General features: G+C 35.6%; 1 protein-coding gene across 2 annotated transcripts in view; it reads left to right on the forward strand.

Moving 5' to 3' along the window:
* Nucleotides 1-240: 240 nt before the first annotated feature.
* Nucleotides 241-16074, forward strand: part of ZBBX (zinc finger B-box domain containing) — a 100919-nt gene continuing 85085 nt past the window's right edge. For both annotated transcript variants that reach the window (XM_012752203.3, XM_076004139.1), the window contains exons 1-5: nt 241-312; nt 781-883; nt 7573-7692; nt 11761-11874; nt 15518-15608. In XM_012752203.3, the coding sequence (XP_012607657.2) occupies nt 7622-7692; nt 11761-11874; nt 15518-15608 (276 nt within the window). In that variant the 5' untranslated portion in view covers nt 241-312; nt 781-883; nt 7573-7621. The remainder of the gene's footprint in view (nt 313-780; nt 884-7572; nt 7693-11760; nt 11875-15517; nt 15609-16074) is intronic.

The following is a 16074-nucleotide window of genomic DNA, read 5'->3' on the forward strand; positions in this document are numbered from 1 at the left end:
ATCACACACAGGGCTCTCAGACTAGTGCTTGGAATACGGTAGGGGGTCAGCGTTAGCCGGTCTCTGATCTCCAAGCCTCCTTTAGCGAAAAGCCTCCAGGGTCTGAATTTCTCTGTCCTTTCCTTCCTGTGGCCGCCCTTTCCTCGCTCTTCGCAGGCTCCCTTGCTCCCTCTGCCGGCGGACAGTGGCAGGGACCAAGCTTTCTGGTTGCTATGGGTACCGAGGTAACGCGGTAACCAAGGAGACCAAGGCCTAAGCTCCTGGCTGCAGGCCGCTGCCGGCGGTGGTGACGCGAGAGGCTGGGGTGTCCAGGTGGGTTGGCTGGCTGCGGCTGGAGGAGGTGGGCCGAGGGCCTCTGAGGCGGCGGAGCAGGGCAGCGGGCCCCGTGTGGGTGGTGCCGGGAGCGGGTCCCCACGACCAGAAAGGAGACTCAGCTCAGGTGGAGCTGGGGGCGCCGCCCGGCAGGTGTTCACTGAGCCCCTGCCATGTGCTGGCACAGGGCCAGGCCCCGGAGGCAGCTAGACAAGACGGGGCCTTGGCCTCTGGCGCTGAAAGCCTTTTATATAAACAAAAGACTTTCCAGCCCATGATGCTAATGGAGACAGGAATCGATAGGGAACCCCAGATAGTGAAACTGCAGACTTCATCAGTTGTACCCTTTCTGCTGTCCAACCTTTTCAAATGCTAGCTAGCCTCTTTTATCCTTTGAAGTCATATGCGCCTTAGGAAAAATTTGGCTTTCTGAGAAAACATATTGCATCCCCTTTTGTCTGCCTGCAGGTCCACATGCACCCAGTTCATTCTTGAAGTCTACTTCTCCTAAGTAAAGGCTGTGGTGTGGTGGTGGTGGAGCCTGATTCCTGAGAAATCTGAAGCTGTGGAGGTTATTTTATTTTATTTTTTTTCTTTTTCCCAAAATCAGCATTAGAGGAGCTCACATAGGTTCGGTTATATATTTTTTATATAGCTTGACTTTTTAAATCTGCAGTTAGCGAGGCTCATTACCAAAAGTCTTGTCGAGTTGAAGCTACACATGATTATGAAAATCTAACAACTCCTTTCACTTCCCTCTAGCCTACCTTACCTTATAGGCTACGTAGAGAAGTGTGCTGACCTCTCAGAATTTTACCAGCTGTATTACAAATGAATTACCTGAAAGTAGCTCCTTTACTTCCTTCAAGACACTTAATATTTCTTGCAATTATTTTATTTGCTTTTTCATTTTTCCCACTTCCTTCACCAGATTGTAAGTTCAGTGAAGATTGGTATTATACTGTATGGTTGACCTTGTTCTTCAGTGCTTAACCTGATAACTGGCACAGAGGATGTGTTCAATGTATATTTGTTGATTGCTCATCAAGGTCTGGTAGGAGACATGGGAAAAAGAAAGAAAGATTTGCAAAAGTGGGAAAGAGGATATGTTTGTTAAAAGGAATTTTTTTTCATACGATAGATTGTGCAATAAACTGAAACCAGTAGAAAAAAATTAAATACTTAAAACTTAGCATGTTATTTACAGCACTGCCTTGTGTGTACGGATTGTGCTAATTGCTGGGGATTCAAATATCAATGGTAGGACTGCCCTCAAATATTTGGGCTACTTAGGTAAACTACACCTATTTAAACAAAGGTGCAAAAACTAATACAAGGCAGCATATAATAGCATATGGATTTAATATGATGTTCTTTTTTGATTTCAAAATATTAAAAGGGTGCAAATGTTTTTGTTACATGGATATCTTTTATAATGCATATGTATGGGCTTTTAGTATGCCTATCATCCAAATAGTGTTCATTGCACCCCATAGGTAGGGTTTTATCCCTTCTTGCCTCCTCCCCTCCCCCCTTCTAGATTTCCTATGACCTTTACACCTCTTTGTGCCCTTGTGTGCCCATCAATTAACTTCCAATTATTGCAGAGTATATACAGTGTTTATTCTTCCATTCCTGAAATACTTCATTTAGGACAATAGTCTCCAATTCTATCCAAGTTGCTGCACCTGTAGTCCCAGCTACTCTGAAAGCTGAGGCAGGAGGATCACTTGAACCCAGGAGTTTGAGGTTGGAGTGAGCTACGATGATGCCACTGCACTCTACCTCAGGAGACAGAGCAAAACTCTGTTTCAAAAAACAAACGAGCACAAAAACGATGTTCTTATAGGAAGTGAAGCTCGCTTTTGACAGAGGGAATCTTCATGACACAGGCGGCCTTCAAACTGGGAATTGATAGAATAAAACTTAGTGAGCAGAGAGGTGGACTCTGAGGTTCATTACATGAAAGAGATGAAAGCAGAGATGCTAAGGGTAAAGCAGAGACTTGATGCTCCCCTCATTCCCTTCTCTAGGTAGTTTCTCAGGCTGCCCCCTTCCCTGAACCCTGAGTTCTCTAGTGGTCTTTTAGGAAACCACAGCTTTACAGGTCAAAGATCAGAGATCTTTTGTTTGATATCCTGCAAATTAAGAGGGGATATCCTCACCATCTTCTTCATGGATACACTGTGGCTCAGAGATTGTTCTCATGCAGATAGCTTCTCACCTTAATCCAGTGAGTTTAGGACACCTAGGACACCTAAGATTCTCTGACTTTAAATTCAGTATCTTTTAATATTGCTTATTACTTTTAATTTGAAAGTATTTTTAAACAGGTATCTTACTCCTTGATATCTAATGTCAGACTTTCTCAGTTGTTCTCAAGAGAATTTGCACATAAAGAGTAAAATATTGGCAACTTGGATACCATTTAGTGCTCCGAAGCAGTATTTCATTATCAGATTACCTTGGTGGGCTGAAAGATTGAATGCAGGTTGAAGTCAATACCTGATTTACTTTTAGGGACTGTGCTAGGAGGAAATGGCAAATATTTATTTAGTGGATCACTCAAGCACTCTATTAGGGATCACACATATTATCAGTTCTTTCCTTAGATATTTTTAAGATTTTAAAAAATATATGTGTATTGAGGAAAAGGATAGAATCAGAAGAAATGTTAAAAGTGAAATTCTTTTAATCATTTAAAGCAACTTTTTAAATTAAATTAATTTTCATTTAACATTTCTTGCTTGGGTCTTTGATTTCTAAGTACTGTGGTTCTAAATGGTCTAAACATGTTCACTCATCCAAAGGAGCTTGCTAATTAGACCCTTTTAAAATATGTGCAAGGGAAGCAAGAAAAAATCCTTATTTATGTCTCTTAAATTTTGGGCCTAAGATGTTCTGAGCCATTAGAAAAATTAACTAAACTTAGATAAGTTTTCAGTTACAAAAAGTGGCCCATCTTAAAAAACAGTGGTTTCCCAAACCTTCCATTCTGCCAAAGGTGTAACGGAAGTTCTCTGGGAGCCTAGGACGCCTCTTGCTGAATGCTCTAGTTTCTAGCTTTATAGATTAATGTAAGTTCCTTGTTTACAATCTGTGGCAGCAGGCTTTGATGCTTGGGTTGCTCTCTCAAAATAGGAACATTTGTAGAAGAACCATTAAACCATTACGGACAATTTAGGGTCAGGTTGTGTGCATATGTGTGGGGATAAATGAGGTTGGGGACAGAAAAATGATGGAATATAATTAGGTAACTAGAAATTTTTCTGAATCACTACTAAAATTTTGGTATTTACTTTCTAAAAAAAAAATGAGTGACCAAAGGACACAAGAAGCTATGAGGTTGGTATATTAGGGAGTTTGTATTCCGCTGGTTTCATTAGGTGACTAAAGCTTTGTGCTTTGCTATTCTTGCTGCTGACTTTGTTATATCCTTGTTGTCCCAAGAAAGGTGACTAATTCTCTGTTGGCTTTACCAAAGGAAATAGGCAGAACAGCATGACTCACAATTATAATCATCCCTTTTTCTTCATACAAGTAAATTGGCTTAGGTATGACTTGATAAAACATTTAATTGAGAAAAAGCCTTACCAATTGCATTCAATGAAGTGAAATGCCCCTTCAATAAGATCACTTATTGGTTAAATAACATTATCATCAAAGATGTAAATCTGAAATCACCTCATTCTGAGATTTACATTATATATATATTCTTTGTTTAGATAAAATCATGTATCATTTTTGCTTTATGCATATGTACATACATATAAAATTATACTATATACCTCAATGTATAAATGAAATTAGGACAATTTATATTATTTTAATTAGACAAATTAACTTTGGATATTCTTTGTTTTATCTTTTTAGTGATAACAGTAATATTATGGAATTTTTCATGAAGTTTTCTATAGTAGACAAGAGTCCAGCAGTTAGATTTCCATGATCAGAAAGATACAGACTCCATTTTATTAAGCAGGATTATTTCTGGAGCTTATTTAAAGGCACCTCTTGTAGTCCCTGTTCTACCTACAAAGGTGTGGAATAGAATAGAGCTCCATTAGAAAATCCTGCTACCTCCTTCTCTAACAGTAAACCAAATCTTAGTTTTCCATTAGTGTGGTATTTTTAGTTCTCTTTGACACATTGTAGCTTTGAAAGACAGGAGTTGGTGGTTAAAAAATGAGTTTGTTATATGCCTTCTCTGGATACTTCCTTCTGTCAGAACAGTCTCATGATATTGTAATTGCTTTTGTGAATTTCCCCTTGATTATGAGGTCCTTGTGGGAAGACACCATGTCTTAATTGTTATTGTGACGTTGCTACCTGTAATAAGGATCACAGAGGAATAACTACATAAATGTTTGTTGATGGAAGGTACAAATATACTTAGCCCCATGATGCAACCACTACATTCCTTAGAATATAAAAATTATTTGTGTGATCCTACTTTGCAATTGTCTTCAGAGAATGAATTCTTTCAGAATTTCCTTTAAGGTGGAAAAAATCTACTCTTTCAGGTTAAATTTGAGTTTTGGAGGTAGTCCCAATAATTTGGAGCTATATTTGAGTGAACAAAGTAGTTGCTCTTATTGCACAATCATTTTCCGTCTTAAGTGAAGCACAACAAAATGGATTTGTGTTCGTTAGGTTTATCATGGACTCTAGACAGTTCCAAAAGTGGAATTCCAAAAATATTTTGACCACTGGTTGCATCATTTAAATTATAAGATAGTATCCCAAAGGAACAACAGTGAAGAACTACTCATTTTGTTGTGTGGACTTTGATGTCACAGTAGCCTTCCTTTCCATTTGTTTACTCCAATTTTGGTGCTGTGCATCCTTATGTCTTAGAGCAAAGCTTCTAAACTTATCTTCTGTTCTTCACTCTAAAACCTTCACTAGACTTTTATTAGCTATAGGATGGATTCCAAATGATATAACGACATTTAAAACCACCGATCATTGGACCTCAGCCTCCATATTTAACCTTATGCTTACCTTTTTCCCTCCATGAAGCCTGCATACCAACCAAATGAAACTAGTCATTTGACTCCACTCAAGAGCTGGTCTTTTTCACAGCCTGGAGTGTTCCTCCAATTCATATCTTTAAACCCTCTTTTTCCCTTGACTCTTCACTTAAATGCCAGCCAGCTTGAATTCTCTCTTTTCTTTCACTTCCTATATTATGACATCTATAAATTTTACGACCCTTATAATTTCTACCTTGTTTTATGGCTTTTATATACAAGTTGTATATGCCCTATTTGATTCTAAACCATTTGAGCCCAGAAAACTAAATCTCCTTGGGCATTGACTCTTCCATGACTCTCAGCACACTTCATTGCATATAGCAGACCTTAATAAATATTTATTGGGGTTATGAGCACATAGGAATACATATATAAACTGACAGCATCAGATGGTTTGGGCATTTAGTACTATGGCCACTATAATATTGTCTCATATTTCTTTAAGAGCTTTTGGAATTTGTACATTTTTATTCATATAAAAATCTAATAGATGGGTATGTGATTTAGTAATTCAGCATTACAGAGTAAATTATTAGAGAACCATGAATAATTGGAATACTTGGAAAACAGGGTGTTCTGAATAATTTAATTTTCTAGTTAACTCAGAGTTAGGCAGAAAATCCTTTTTGTTTCATTTCTTATTGAAAAATTCCTTCTAAAATATGCTAATTTCTGATCTTAGCCAAAGAACATCATTAAAATTTTCTTTGATAAATGAGGATATTAGAATACCTTTGGGTAATTATCACATACCTTAATTCTTATTTTACATTACCATATATGTAAAAAAAAGGGATTGGAGTTTAGATTGTATCTCAAAGGTTCATTTCTCTCTATATAACCTTGGGTATTATTTTTAAATAGGAACAAATACCTGATATATATACTTTTATAACCTTAACCATAGAAATAACTAGAATATGTGCTATAGTTTGTCTTAATGAATTCATTCCTCACTTTTCATTGAATGTTTCCTCAGGCTTTTGCTATACAGTTGATCCTTGAACAACACAGATTTGAACTGCATGGATCCACTTATATGTGGATTTTTAAAAATAAAAATTACATTGAACATGCCTTCCTCACCTGCCTCCCCTTCCACCTTCTCTACTTCCTCCATCTCTGCCACTCCAAAACCAAGACAGCAAAACCAATCCGTTCCTCTTTCTCAGCCTACTCAATGGAAAGATCAGGATGAAGACCTTTATTTCCAATAGCTTTTACTTTCCTCTGTGTGCTTGTGTGCTCATTGGTTAGTTCTAATATATTAGAGAGTACATGTGGTGTTTATTTTTCCTCTTTGGGCGAGGGGTACATTTATAGCTCTTCTTCAAGCCATGTATCAAAAACATCTGTAATCCCTTAATATTTTGAAATGAAAGAAATTTAAAAAATAAAAAGACCTTTATGATGATCCACTTAATGAATAAAAAAATATATTTTCTGTTCCTTATGATTTACTTAATAACATTTTCTTTTCTCCAGCTTACTGTATTGTAAGAATACAGTATATAATACAGATACAAAATATGTGTTAATTGACTGTTTATGTTATCAGTAAGGATTCTGGTCAACAGTAGGCTATTAGTACTTAAGTTTTCGGGAAGTTAAAAGTTGTGTGTGGATTTTCTACTGCATGGGGGATTGGTCCCTTAATCCTCGCATTGTTCAAAGGTCAACTATATATAAATATTGGTGACATTTCAGTCCCATCAGATATGTTATCTTTCTAACTTTATTAGCAAATTAAATTAACATGACTTGTACTATATTTAATGTACAGTCATTCCTAGGCATCCATAGGGGATTGGTTCTAGTATCTCCCACCCTACCTGTGGATACCAAAATCTGAGGATGCTCAAGTCCCTTATATAAAATGGCATAGTATTTGCACATAACCTGAGCACAACCTCCCGTATACTTTAAATCAACTCTAGATTACTTATAATACCTATTATAATGTAAGTGCTATGTAAATATTTGGTTATACTGTATTTTTTGTTATTTTTTTTCTGAATAGTTTCAATATGATATTGGTTGAATACATGGTTGTAGAATCTGTGGATAGGAAAGGCCAACTATATATAGTAATTTTTTGCTGTTTGACCTTTTCCCTCATACAGATTTTTGTTTTTAACATTTTCTTGAATTATATGGAGTTTTGAATTTGTAACTTATACTGCTTAATTCTGGCATAATTCTTTTCTCTTTGTTACTTTTTCAGAAGTTTATACAAATCCCAATAATTTTTAGAAAATAATAAGGCAGGAATCATGAACACCAAAGATTTTGTAGTTCTTCCATGGGGCAAACCTGGAAATTCTGTAAAGCTAAAATATAATAAGTAAGTACATATATATTTATTAACTTATTTCTTTAATAGAAATAGTTGCCAAAGTTTCTGTATGTTGTAATTTAAACTGTTCTTTTTTCCATAAGACTATTTAGAATTGAATTCAAATTTTGTGAATTCTTCTTTCCATTTTTTTCACAATGCTGTATTTTTATCCATAAGAGGGTAGGTTTGAAATACTGTAAATCTGTAATAGTTTAAAAATGAGGTTTAAAAATATTTATTCCATAAGAATCAAAGTGATAAGTTATAAATAAAGTTTGGGCTCATTACCTATTAGAGCGCTATAACAGAAAGTTAAAAATATTTTTGTGACCCTTATTCAAAGTTTAAAAAGCATCACCCTGAAATTTAGGCAGACTATTAGAATGAGAAACTTTTAAACAGGGAATAGAAAGCACCACATACCCTAGCCCTTCACATAGTTAAGGGACATTATGTTGAGTTTCCTTTTCCTAGGAGGGGTACCTTCTGTCATAGGTTGACTAGGAGATGCATTCAGCCAGGGCCAAATAATTCTGGGTGTCCTAGGAATTTCATGATATCGTAGGGCTATGGGAGGGTTCAACCCTTGGAGATCACCTAGAGTCCCTGGAAATACTCAGGGCCTTCCTATCGAATATCATTAAGAGCGATCCAGCATGAGGCAGTGATTGACTGTCAGTTTTTAATTTTAGTTTCTAAGTTCCTTGATCCAGATCAATACTCTTATATTCCTCAGTGTCTTCAAAGCTTTTCTAATGCTTTCTTCACTTTTGAGATACTGGAGGTAAAAACATTATATAAACTGGAAAATGTTATACAAGTATATGACATTATCATTATTAGGTATATAATTTTTTGGTGGGGAGGGGAGCTATCTAATTGCTAGTACTACCAATTTTTTAATAGAAAATGACAAAAGGATATGAATTATTTGATTTTAGTGATGTGTTTCAAGTCTATGTGTCTATACCTATACACATTCATCCAACAAACATATATTAAGTGCTCATGTTCTACACAATGTCCTAGGGAATGGTAGCTACAAAAGGAAGAAGTCATGGTCCTTGCACTGAGGTAGTTTGCAGAGGATGTGAATGAGTAAAATTACATTGACGGTAAAAAAAATTACATTGACGATATAGGATAGATGAAGCATGGTACACTGTGTACACACAGGACCCTGGGAGAGCATGGCCTAAACTGCTAGGGCAGGAGTAAGAAGGTTTCCTAGTCGTGCCTGAGAGATGCAGTTAGTTAGGCAGTTATTGGATAGAACTTGTGCAAAGGCACAAGTTGGGGACTTTTCAGACACAGCCAATTGACTAAAAACAAAGTTAGAGAAAAGGGCAGAGTTTAGTTAGAAACTCACTTGTAAGCCATGGTAAGATGTTTGGAATTTATCTTAGAAATGAGGGTGAAATATGTTTCCAGGGCCTGTATGTTTTCCTGACTCACCCATAATCCACAGACACATTAAAAACCGGGAAAGGGGCACCCACTCCCGGTAAGTGCTGTGGAATTTTTTTTCTTTCTTGTCCTAGGCTCTTTTCATTTGACGTTGTCTTAACAATTGTCTTCATATCATTTGAAAATTTGGCATTGTCCACTCCTCTCTACCTTATTTCCAGCTTCAACCCATTTCAATCTTATCTCTGGCTTTTGGATTTGTTGTGTTGATTAGAAATAATTTTCTAATTTTCATACTTTCTTGCCACTAACATATTCAAATAGTTGGGAGCATAAAATATTAAACATTTTTTTCTATATAGGCAAAACATACATTTTTGCTGAAATGATCATCTTGGAAATCTTAATTGAATCTCTTAAATCATAAAATAAACAAATAAAGCTAAAGGTCAACCTTAGCTTTCCTCAGGGGCCTTGCCTGCCTTCTGGCTCTGTGTCTAACTCTGTCTCCAAAAGGAATCCTTTGTCTTCTGTGAGACCCATAGAATCCAACCATTAAACTTGACCACTTGGTTAGTGGTCTAGTCCTTTTTTTCAGTCTTACCCCTTTCCTCTTCTACAGTGATACTTCAGAAACATTAAAAGTCTTGTAAGCAAGTGAGTGACATGATCACATTTGTGCTTTTGAACTCTTCCTCTGGAAGCAGTGTGCAAAGTGTTGTGGGTGTTGAGATTTTAGGCAGGGATACCAGCTGGAGGACTGGTCCTGAATTGTGTCTCCACCTACCCCATCATGATCTAGTTCAGAAAATGGCACCATTGTCCCCTGGCTGCTCAAGTAGAAAACCTAGGATTATTTTAGATTCCTTTCTTGTCCCCTCCCTGGTCAGTTGCCTGCTTTGGTCTGTCTCCAAGTTGTTAATGGTGTTTCCTTATTTTTCTCAAAAGCTTCCATTTTTCTCTCCACTGCCTCTACTCAGTCAAACCAGCATAATCTTTCTATTATTTAGATTACTGGAATAGCCTCCTAACTGACTGTCTTGCTTCCAGCCTTGTACTTTCTAATTGATTTCCAATGATACGGCCTGAGTGATCTTTCTAAATGCAAGTCTGATCAATTCTCTTAAAACCCTTTAATGATCCTCATTGTTCATAGAATACAAACACCAATTCCTCATCATGGCTTACAAGGCTCTTCATGATCTGACCACTGTCCACCTCCGTAGTTTTATTGCTTGCCACTTTTTCCATCCTACATTTAATGTCTGGTTATGGGGAGCTTCGAGTTCCTTGACTCACACATTGCTTTTTCCTACACTACTTTCTTCTTAGAACACTGCTCTCATCACCTCCCATTGACTGGCTAAGTCCTTTCATCCCTTAGTTCTCAGCTCAGACTTCACTTTTTCCAGGAACTGTCCCTGCAGTCCAAGGGCTGGAGTATATGCTCTTTCTTTGTGTTCAGGTAGACTCCTGTACTTCCCCAATGAGAGCACCATCACGCTGTAGCTCAATTATTTTCATGCTTGTCTGAATTCCTCTCCATACTGGAAGCTCCATTGTTTCTCATATGCTATCACCTATCACAGGGCTCGTTTGTAGAAGGAACTGAATTATTCCCTGTGGAGGAGATATAACGAAAATAATGCCTCTCCCTCTATTTCTTGGCCAGCTTCTCTGAACCCTCTGGACAGACTTTGCCTCCTATCACTTGCTATACATTCCTGGATTGTGTCCATTTGGGGACGTATCTTTGGTCTACTTGCTCTTTGGTGACTGCTCACTACCTCTATAAATTACTTCCCTTTTTTGATCTCCATTATTCTTTAATATGGCTCCATGCCATAGCATGCATGGGTGCCCACACTACTTGATTCAGATAAAGCGCTAATGTAATAATGAAGGAAGAGATTTAAAATTCATAATTGATAATAAAAGATAATTTTCCTGGGTTAGTTCTATGAAAGAGAGAGTCAGTGACTAAGGCTGATAAGAGACCAGAATTGTGAAATGAAGAAAATGGCTTGTGTCAAAAGCTTCATGAGCCTAAGATATTATTATCAAAATCTCTTGTATAGAAATCTCCTGTATGAAAACATTATTAGGGGCTTTCTTCCTAATAGGCTGTAGACAAGTTCTGCCTTTTTTCTCCCCACATGATACATACATGATGTAAATGTAGAGATTTATTTAAGGTTTCTAAGATTATTAGTTCAGCACAAATGTATATTTTGCCTATGTATAAAAATTATTATTTTAAATATTATACTTCAAACTACTTGACTAAGTTAGAAGCAAGACAGCATGGAAATTAGAAAATATTATTTTTTCTATTTGTGTGTCATAGATATTTGTGCATATATAAAACATGGCTCATAAATGAAGTTAAATATGATTTTAAACCTCTATCAATGTAATAGGTAAACTAAAAGTCTAAGATTTGCAGAGATACCTTACTGATAGATAATATTACTAGAAGGCAAATGCTAACTTATAAACCATATTTCAGAGAAGTACAAAGGAAGTAGTTGAAATATTTTATCATTTATTTATTATTAATATTTTTAATTTAACAGCAAAATGGTATATAAAATTATTTTGCCTTGGATTTTATTTTATTTTTTTTTCTCCAAATGAACATTCTACATTTAAATTTTATGTTCTCAGAAATGCTCAAGAACTGCGAATGGAGAAAGTACGGTTAGAGTTGGAGAACCAAGAGATGGCAAAGAAACTAGAAGAATTCCGATCAACACAGAGTAAAGAAAAAGAAGAAAGAGAGTGGGTGAAAATTTTACAGAATTTTAGAGAGATAAATTGAATTATGTAAAGAACTATTTTATATACCATTGTCATTACAATAAAAATGTTTAATGGATGGATAATTACTGGCTTTCCCTGAGGAACAAGAAATATTAAATGCCCTCTTTTTGTTTTTGTGCCACTTATATGGGGCATGTTGCTTTTTAAAATGATCATTACTTTTGTTTCTTCTGAACTTTATTTGGTCTTATCCTTACTTATTTCTCCTTCTACTTTATGCTCTTCAAAAATTTGTGGTCTGGAATGTTTAGGACAGCAATGCAAAATTTGTCTGTTGCCCTCAGAAGATTGCCATCAACAGCAAATGAATACCAGTTTATGTTTAGGACCACTGGTATTTAGCTATTTTAAATAAATACATGCATATATTTAATACATATAAACGTATATATTATAGATAAGTATATATGTGTGCATGTGTGTGTATATATATATATATATATATATATATATATATATAAACCTGGCTTGGTGCTTTTTGGTTGTGGAATAGTGACTCAAAATCTTATGTGCAAGAAATTTTGATATGCCTATGGAATATGATACTTGCCTTGATGTCAGTAACTGGGTTCAAATCTATACACCCTAGGGAGATTTATGAACTTTACCTGCCATATTATGAAAGAGGACAAGGTAAAACCAACTGGTCCTGAATAATGAAACATTTGGATTAACAGGTTGCAACTGATTGTGAATTGGAGAGTGATTAGGGACAGCTAAGGAATAGCAACATGTTTCTATTTTTGCCAACGTTCTTTATCTTTGCAAAAAATACTGCCGGTAATGGCCCATGCTGACATTGTTCCTCATCTATTCCTACTGCCAGAAAGGCTGGTATAGATGACTGCTCAGCAGCTACATGTGGCTTTTATTCTAGTAGCAATTTCCAGCCTGCTTTTATGGAGTAAAATTCCAGCCCGGAACAAGTTTGCTTCCCTTAGGCTGCTTTACATCATCTATTTCCTGATACAAAAATAGCTGATTATGATAATACCTACCGTGTAGACTGGTTTGAAGATGAAATAATAAATGCAAGGCACCTCTCAAGTTGCCTGATACACAGTAGGTACTCACTTTTTCATTATTTCCTTTATCCTGCTCCCCTTTCAATTTATGGAAGGACAAGCCCTGAGGCTTGTGGTTGTTTGTCATTGCCAGACACCTTTACTGAGTCATTGGGCTTGGCAGGTGTGATTATGGAGACCGAGAAGTCCCATGACAGGCCACCTGCAAGCTGGAGACCCTGGGGTGCTGGTAGTGTGGCTCAATCCAAAGGCCTCAAAACCAGGGGACCCAATGTTGTAACTCTCAGCCCGAGGCCAACCTGAGAACCTGGGAAGGCCGCTGGTGTAAATCCTGGAGTCTAAAGGCTGGGGAGCTTGGAGTTGCTGTCCAAGGACAGGGGGGAAAGAATGTATCCCAGAAGCTAGATCCCATTTTTATTTATTAAAAGGCTTTTGGAGGCAGGAATTTGTTTGTATATATATCAATATAAAAACCCTCAAGTCTGTTTGAAATATTTTAGCAAGTGCTAGTTAGCTGAAATTTTATTGAGACAACTGTCAAATAATATCTCCAATATTATACTTTTATGTTTATACTAATTTTACTAAGACTGTTGTTTTACTATGAAATAATAAATAAAGATGATAAAGATCAAATATAACTGATAGTTATATGATGAAAATGATCTTTTCTTAGCTCTAGGCTGACTCTTAGCCCATTTTCTAGCACCACTTTTAATGATTAAAATTTTTTCCCCACAAATTTATCTCTGTACGTCAGTGTACATACATGTGTATGAATGTGTGTGTATGCATGCTGTAAGTGTATATATCTGATGTGTATTTTCTCTTACGTTTTTACAAATGAAAGCATCTATAAAATATGGAAATTACTTCATATCCTACTATTTTATTTAATATATGTTAATGCTTTTGTCACATAAGCACACATTGATCTATCTCATTCTCTTAGTGGCTACGTAATATTTCTTTGTGCAGATATATAATAGCATTTAGTTTTCAGATCTTATTTAGTTTTTAGTATCTTGCGATTATAATTGCTGTCATGGACATACTTCTACATGTATGTTTTCTTACATATGTATGAGTATCTGTGGGATGAATTCCTACCTCTGTAATTTTAGTGTATGTGCATTTTACTTGTGATAGACATCGAGAAATTGGTTTTCAAACTGGTTTCAAAAGTTTATAAATTTCTTCTATAGAGTATTACAGTGCATGTTTTATGTGTCTTTGCTGGTCCTAAATATTACCAAATTCTTTGTATAGCAAATTTAATTTTATTTGGTCCTCAAAGTGATGACCATTAAATATTCATGAAGTACCTTTTGAACCATTAAAGAAAATTCCAGTATGTCTATTATAGTCCCGTTAGTATTCATCATTAGAGTCCAATTCTTTGAAAAAAATGCATGACGATATATAATACTTACTCTTTCTAATAACCAGAACATTAACCATCTCATGTTGTGTGTCATCCCAGATGACAAGGTTTATTGTGTGTTGCTGCTTTTCTCTTAATGATCCAGTGGCCAGGTCTTTTTACCTTCACTGATTTGGACTTAGTTTGTACTTCTCAATGGATCATGGTATTCACTAGGAATCAGAGTTACTGGAATCAGCCCCCAAAAGTGTGTTTTCTTTAGCTTTGGAAAATTTCTAGATGTGTTTTAGTTTTTAGAATAGCTACTTTCTTTTCTAAGATCACACAGATATTAAATGTCATAGCCAGAATGAGAAACTGCCACTCACTGGCCAGGAAGATTAGTGTTCTAATCTTAATTATTTATTGTCTATGTGACATTGGGCAAGTTGTTGTCTCATTATTTTTAAAATGGGAATTGGACACCCTGCCCTGTTGACTTCAAAAAATCAGGTGTGTCTCAAGTAAAACTCCTTTGAAAACTAAAGTGTGCCTTCTTTGCAATCTTTGTTACATTTCAATGAGGGAGCTCATTTGGGGATCTTTTTTTTTTTAGAAATCCAAAATCAATTTTATTGCCCTAAAATCAAGTGCCATCAGGGCTGGGCTATGGTTTCTTCTTCTTCTTCTTTTTTTTATTTTATTTTATTTCGGCATATTATGGGGGTACAGATTTTAAGGTTTCAAGAAATGCCCATTTCCCCCCTCCCCCATTTGGGGATCTTGATAAAAAATTTATCACTTACTAGATTTGCTGAATATTTTTGAGTATTGGTTTGTTCGCTTTTCCACTATACATTTGCAGACATTCGCTTTCAAAACTGCGCGACAACCTGTAAAGTTTCATGTAAGTCAGTAAAGCTATTTTTAGTCATTGTGAATGTAAAAAAAAATGGAATTCTTCATTTGTGTTTGGGCATTTCACTTTTATTCATTTCCTCAAAAGTTACAAATATGGTAGAGCCATATTTTAAAATTACTGAAAATATTGAGGCATTATTGATATTTCCTTTTCATTTTGTACTTGTTTGTTACATGTTAACAACTGAATTTCCATTTCTTAAAACTATATTTGTTTTCATTAAAAGGAGAAATGAAAAAAAGGAGAAATGTATTCAGTAATTACATTTTGTTTTGTTTATATATCTTGAAGGTCAAATGGATATCACTGGAAATCTGGAAAAGTGAGCAAATTGGGTAGTCAATCACATATGATGTCACAGAATAGAGGGCATTTTATTAAGGTAAGAAGATACCATTTGATTCTCAGGCAATTTGCTAAGCCAGAGATACAAATTAATTTTCAAGATCTTGCATTTCCTTTCAAACTCAAGAATTTACTACTCATGTTTTAACAACTTTGCATATTATTAGATCTTTGATTCCCTTTTTTGTAGGTTAATAGGCAATTTTCATTATTCAGTTATGTTTTTATTTTCCATCTATAAGTTGATTTTTAAAAATTTACCCTGAGGTGAATTTTTCCATTCTGATTTTTTCCAAATTACAAATTGAATTTTCTATTTAGTTTGCTTCTGTTTTAAAGTGTGGGAAATAGAGCTATATTATTCTATATTAAAATGAAAGCTAATGTTACTTGATTTTACCAATGAGAGAACTTTATATTATATGATATTTATTTAATGTTTTCACATTATACTTGAATAATAATTTATTATTCATTTAATGTTGATTTTATGTGTGAAGAAA

This window comes from Microcebus murinus, chromosome 1, assembly GCF_040939455.1.
Source record: "Microcebus murinus isolate Inina chromosome 1, M.murinus_Inina_mat1.0, whole genome shotgun sequence".
Lineage (NCBI taxonomy): Eukaryota > Metazoa > Chordata > Mammalia > Primates > Cheirogaleidae > Microcebus > Microcebus murinus.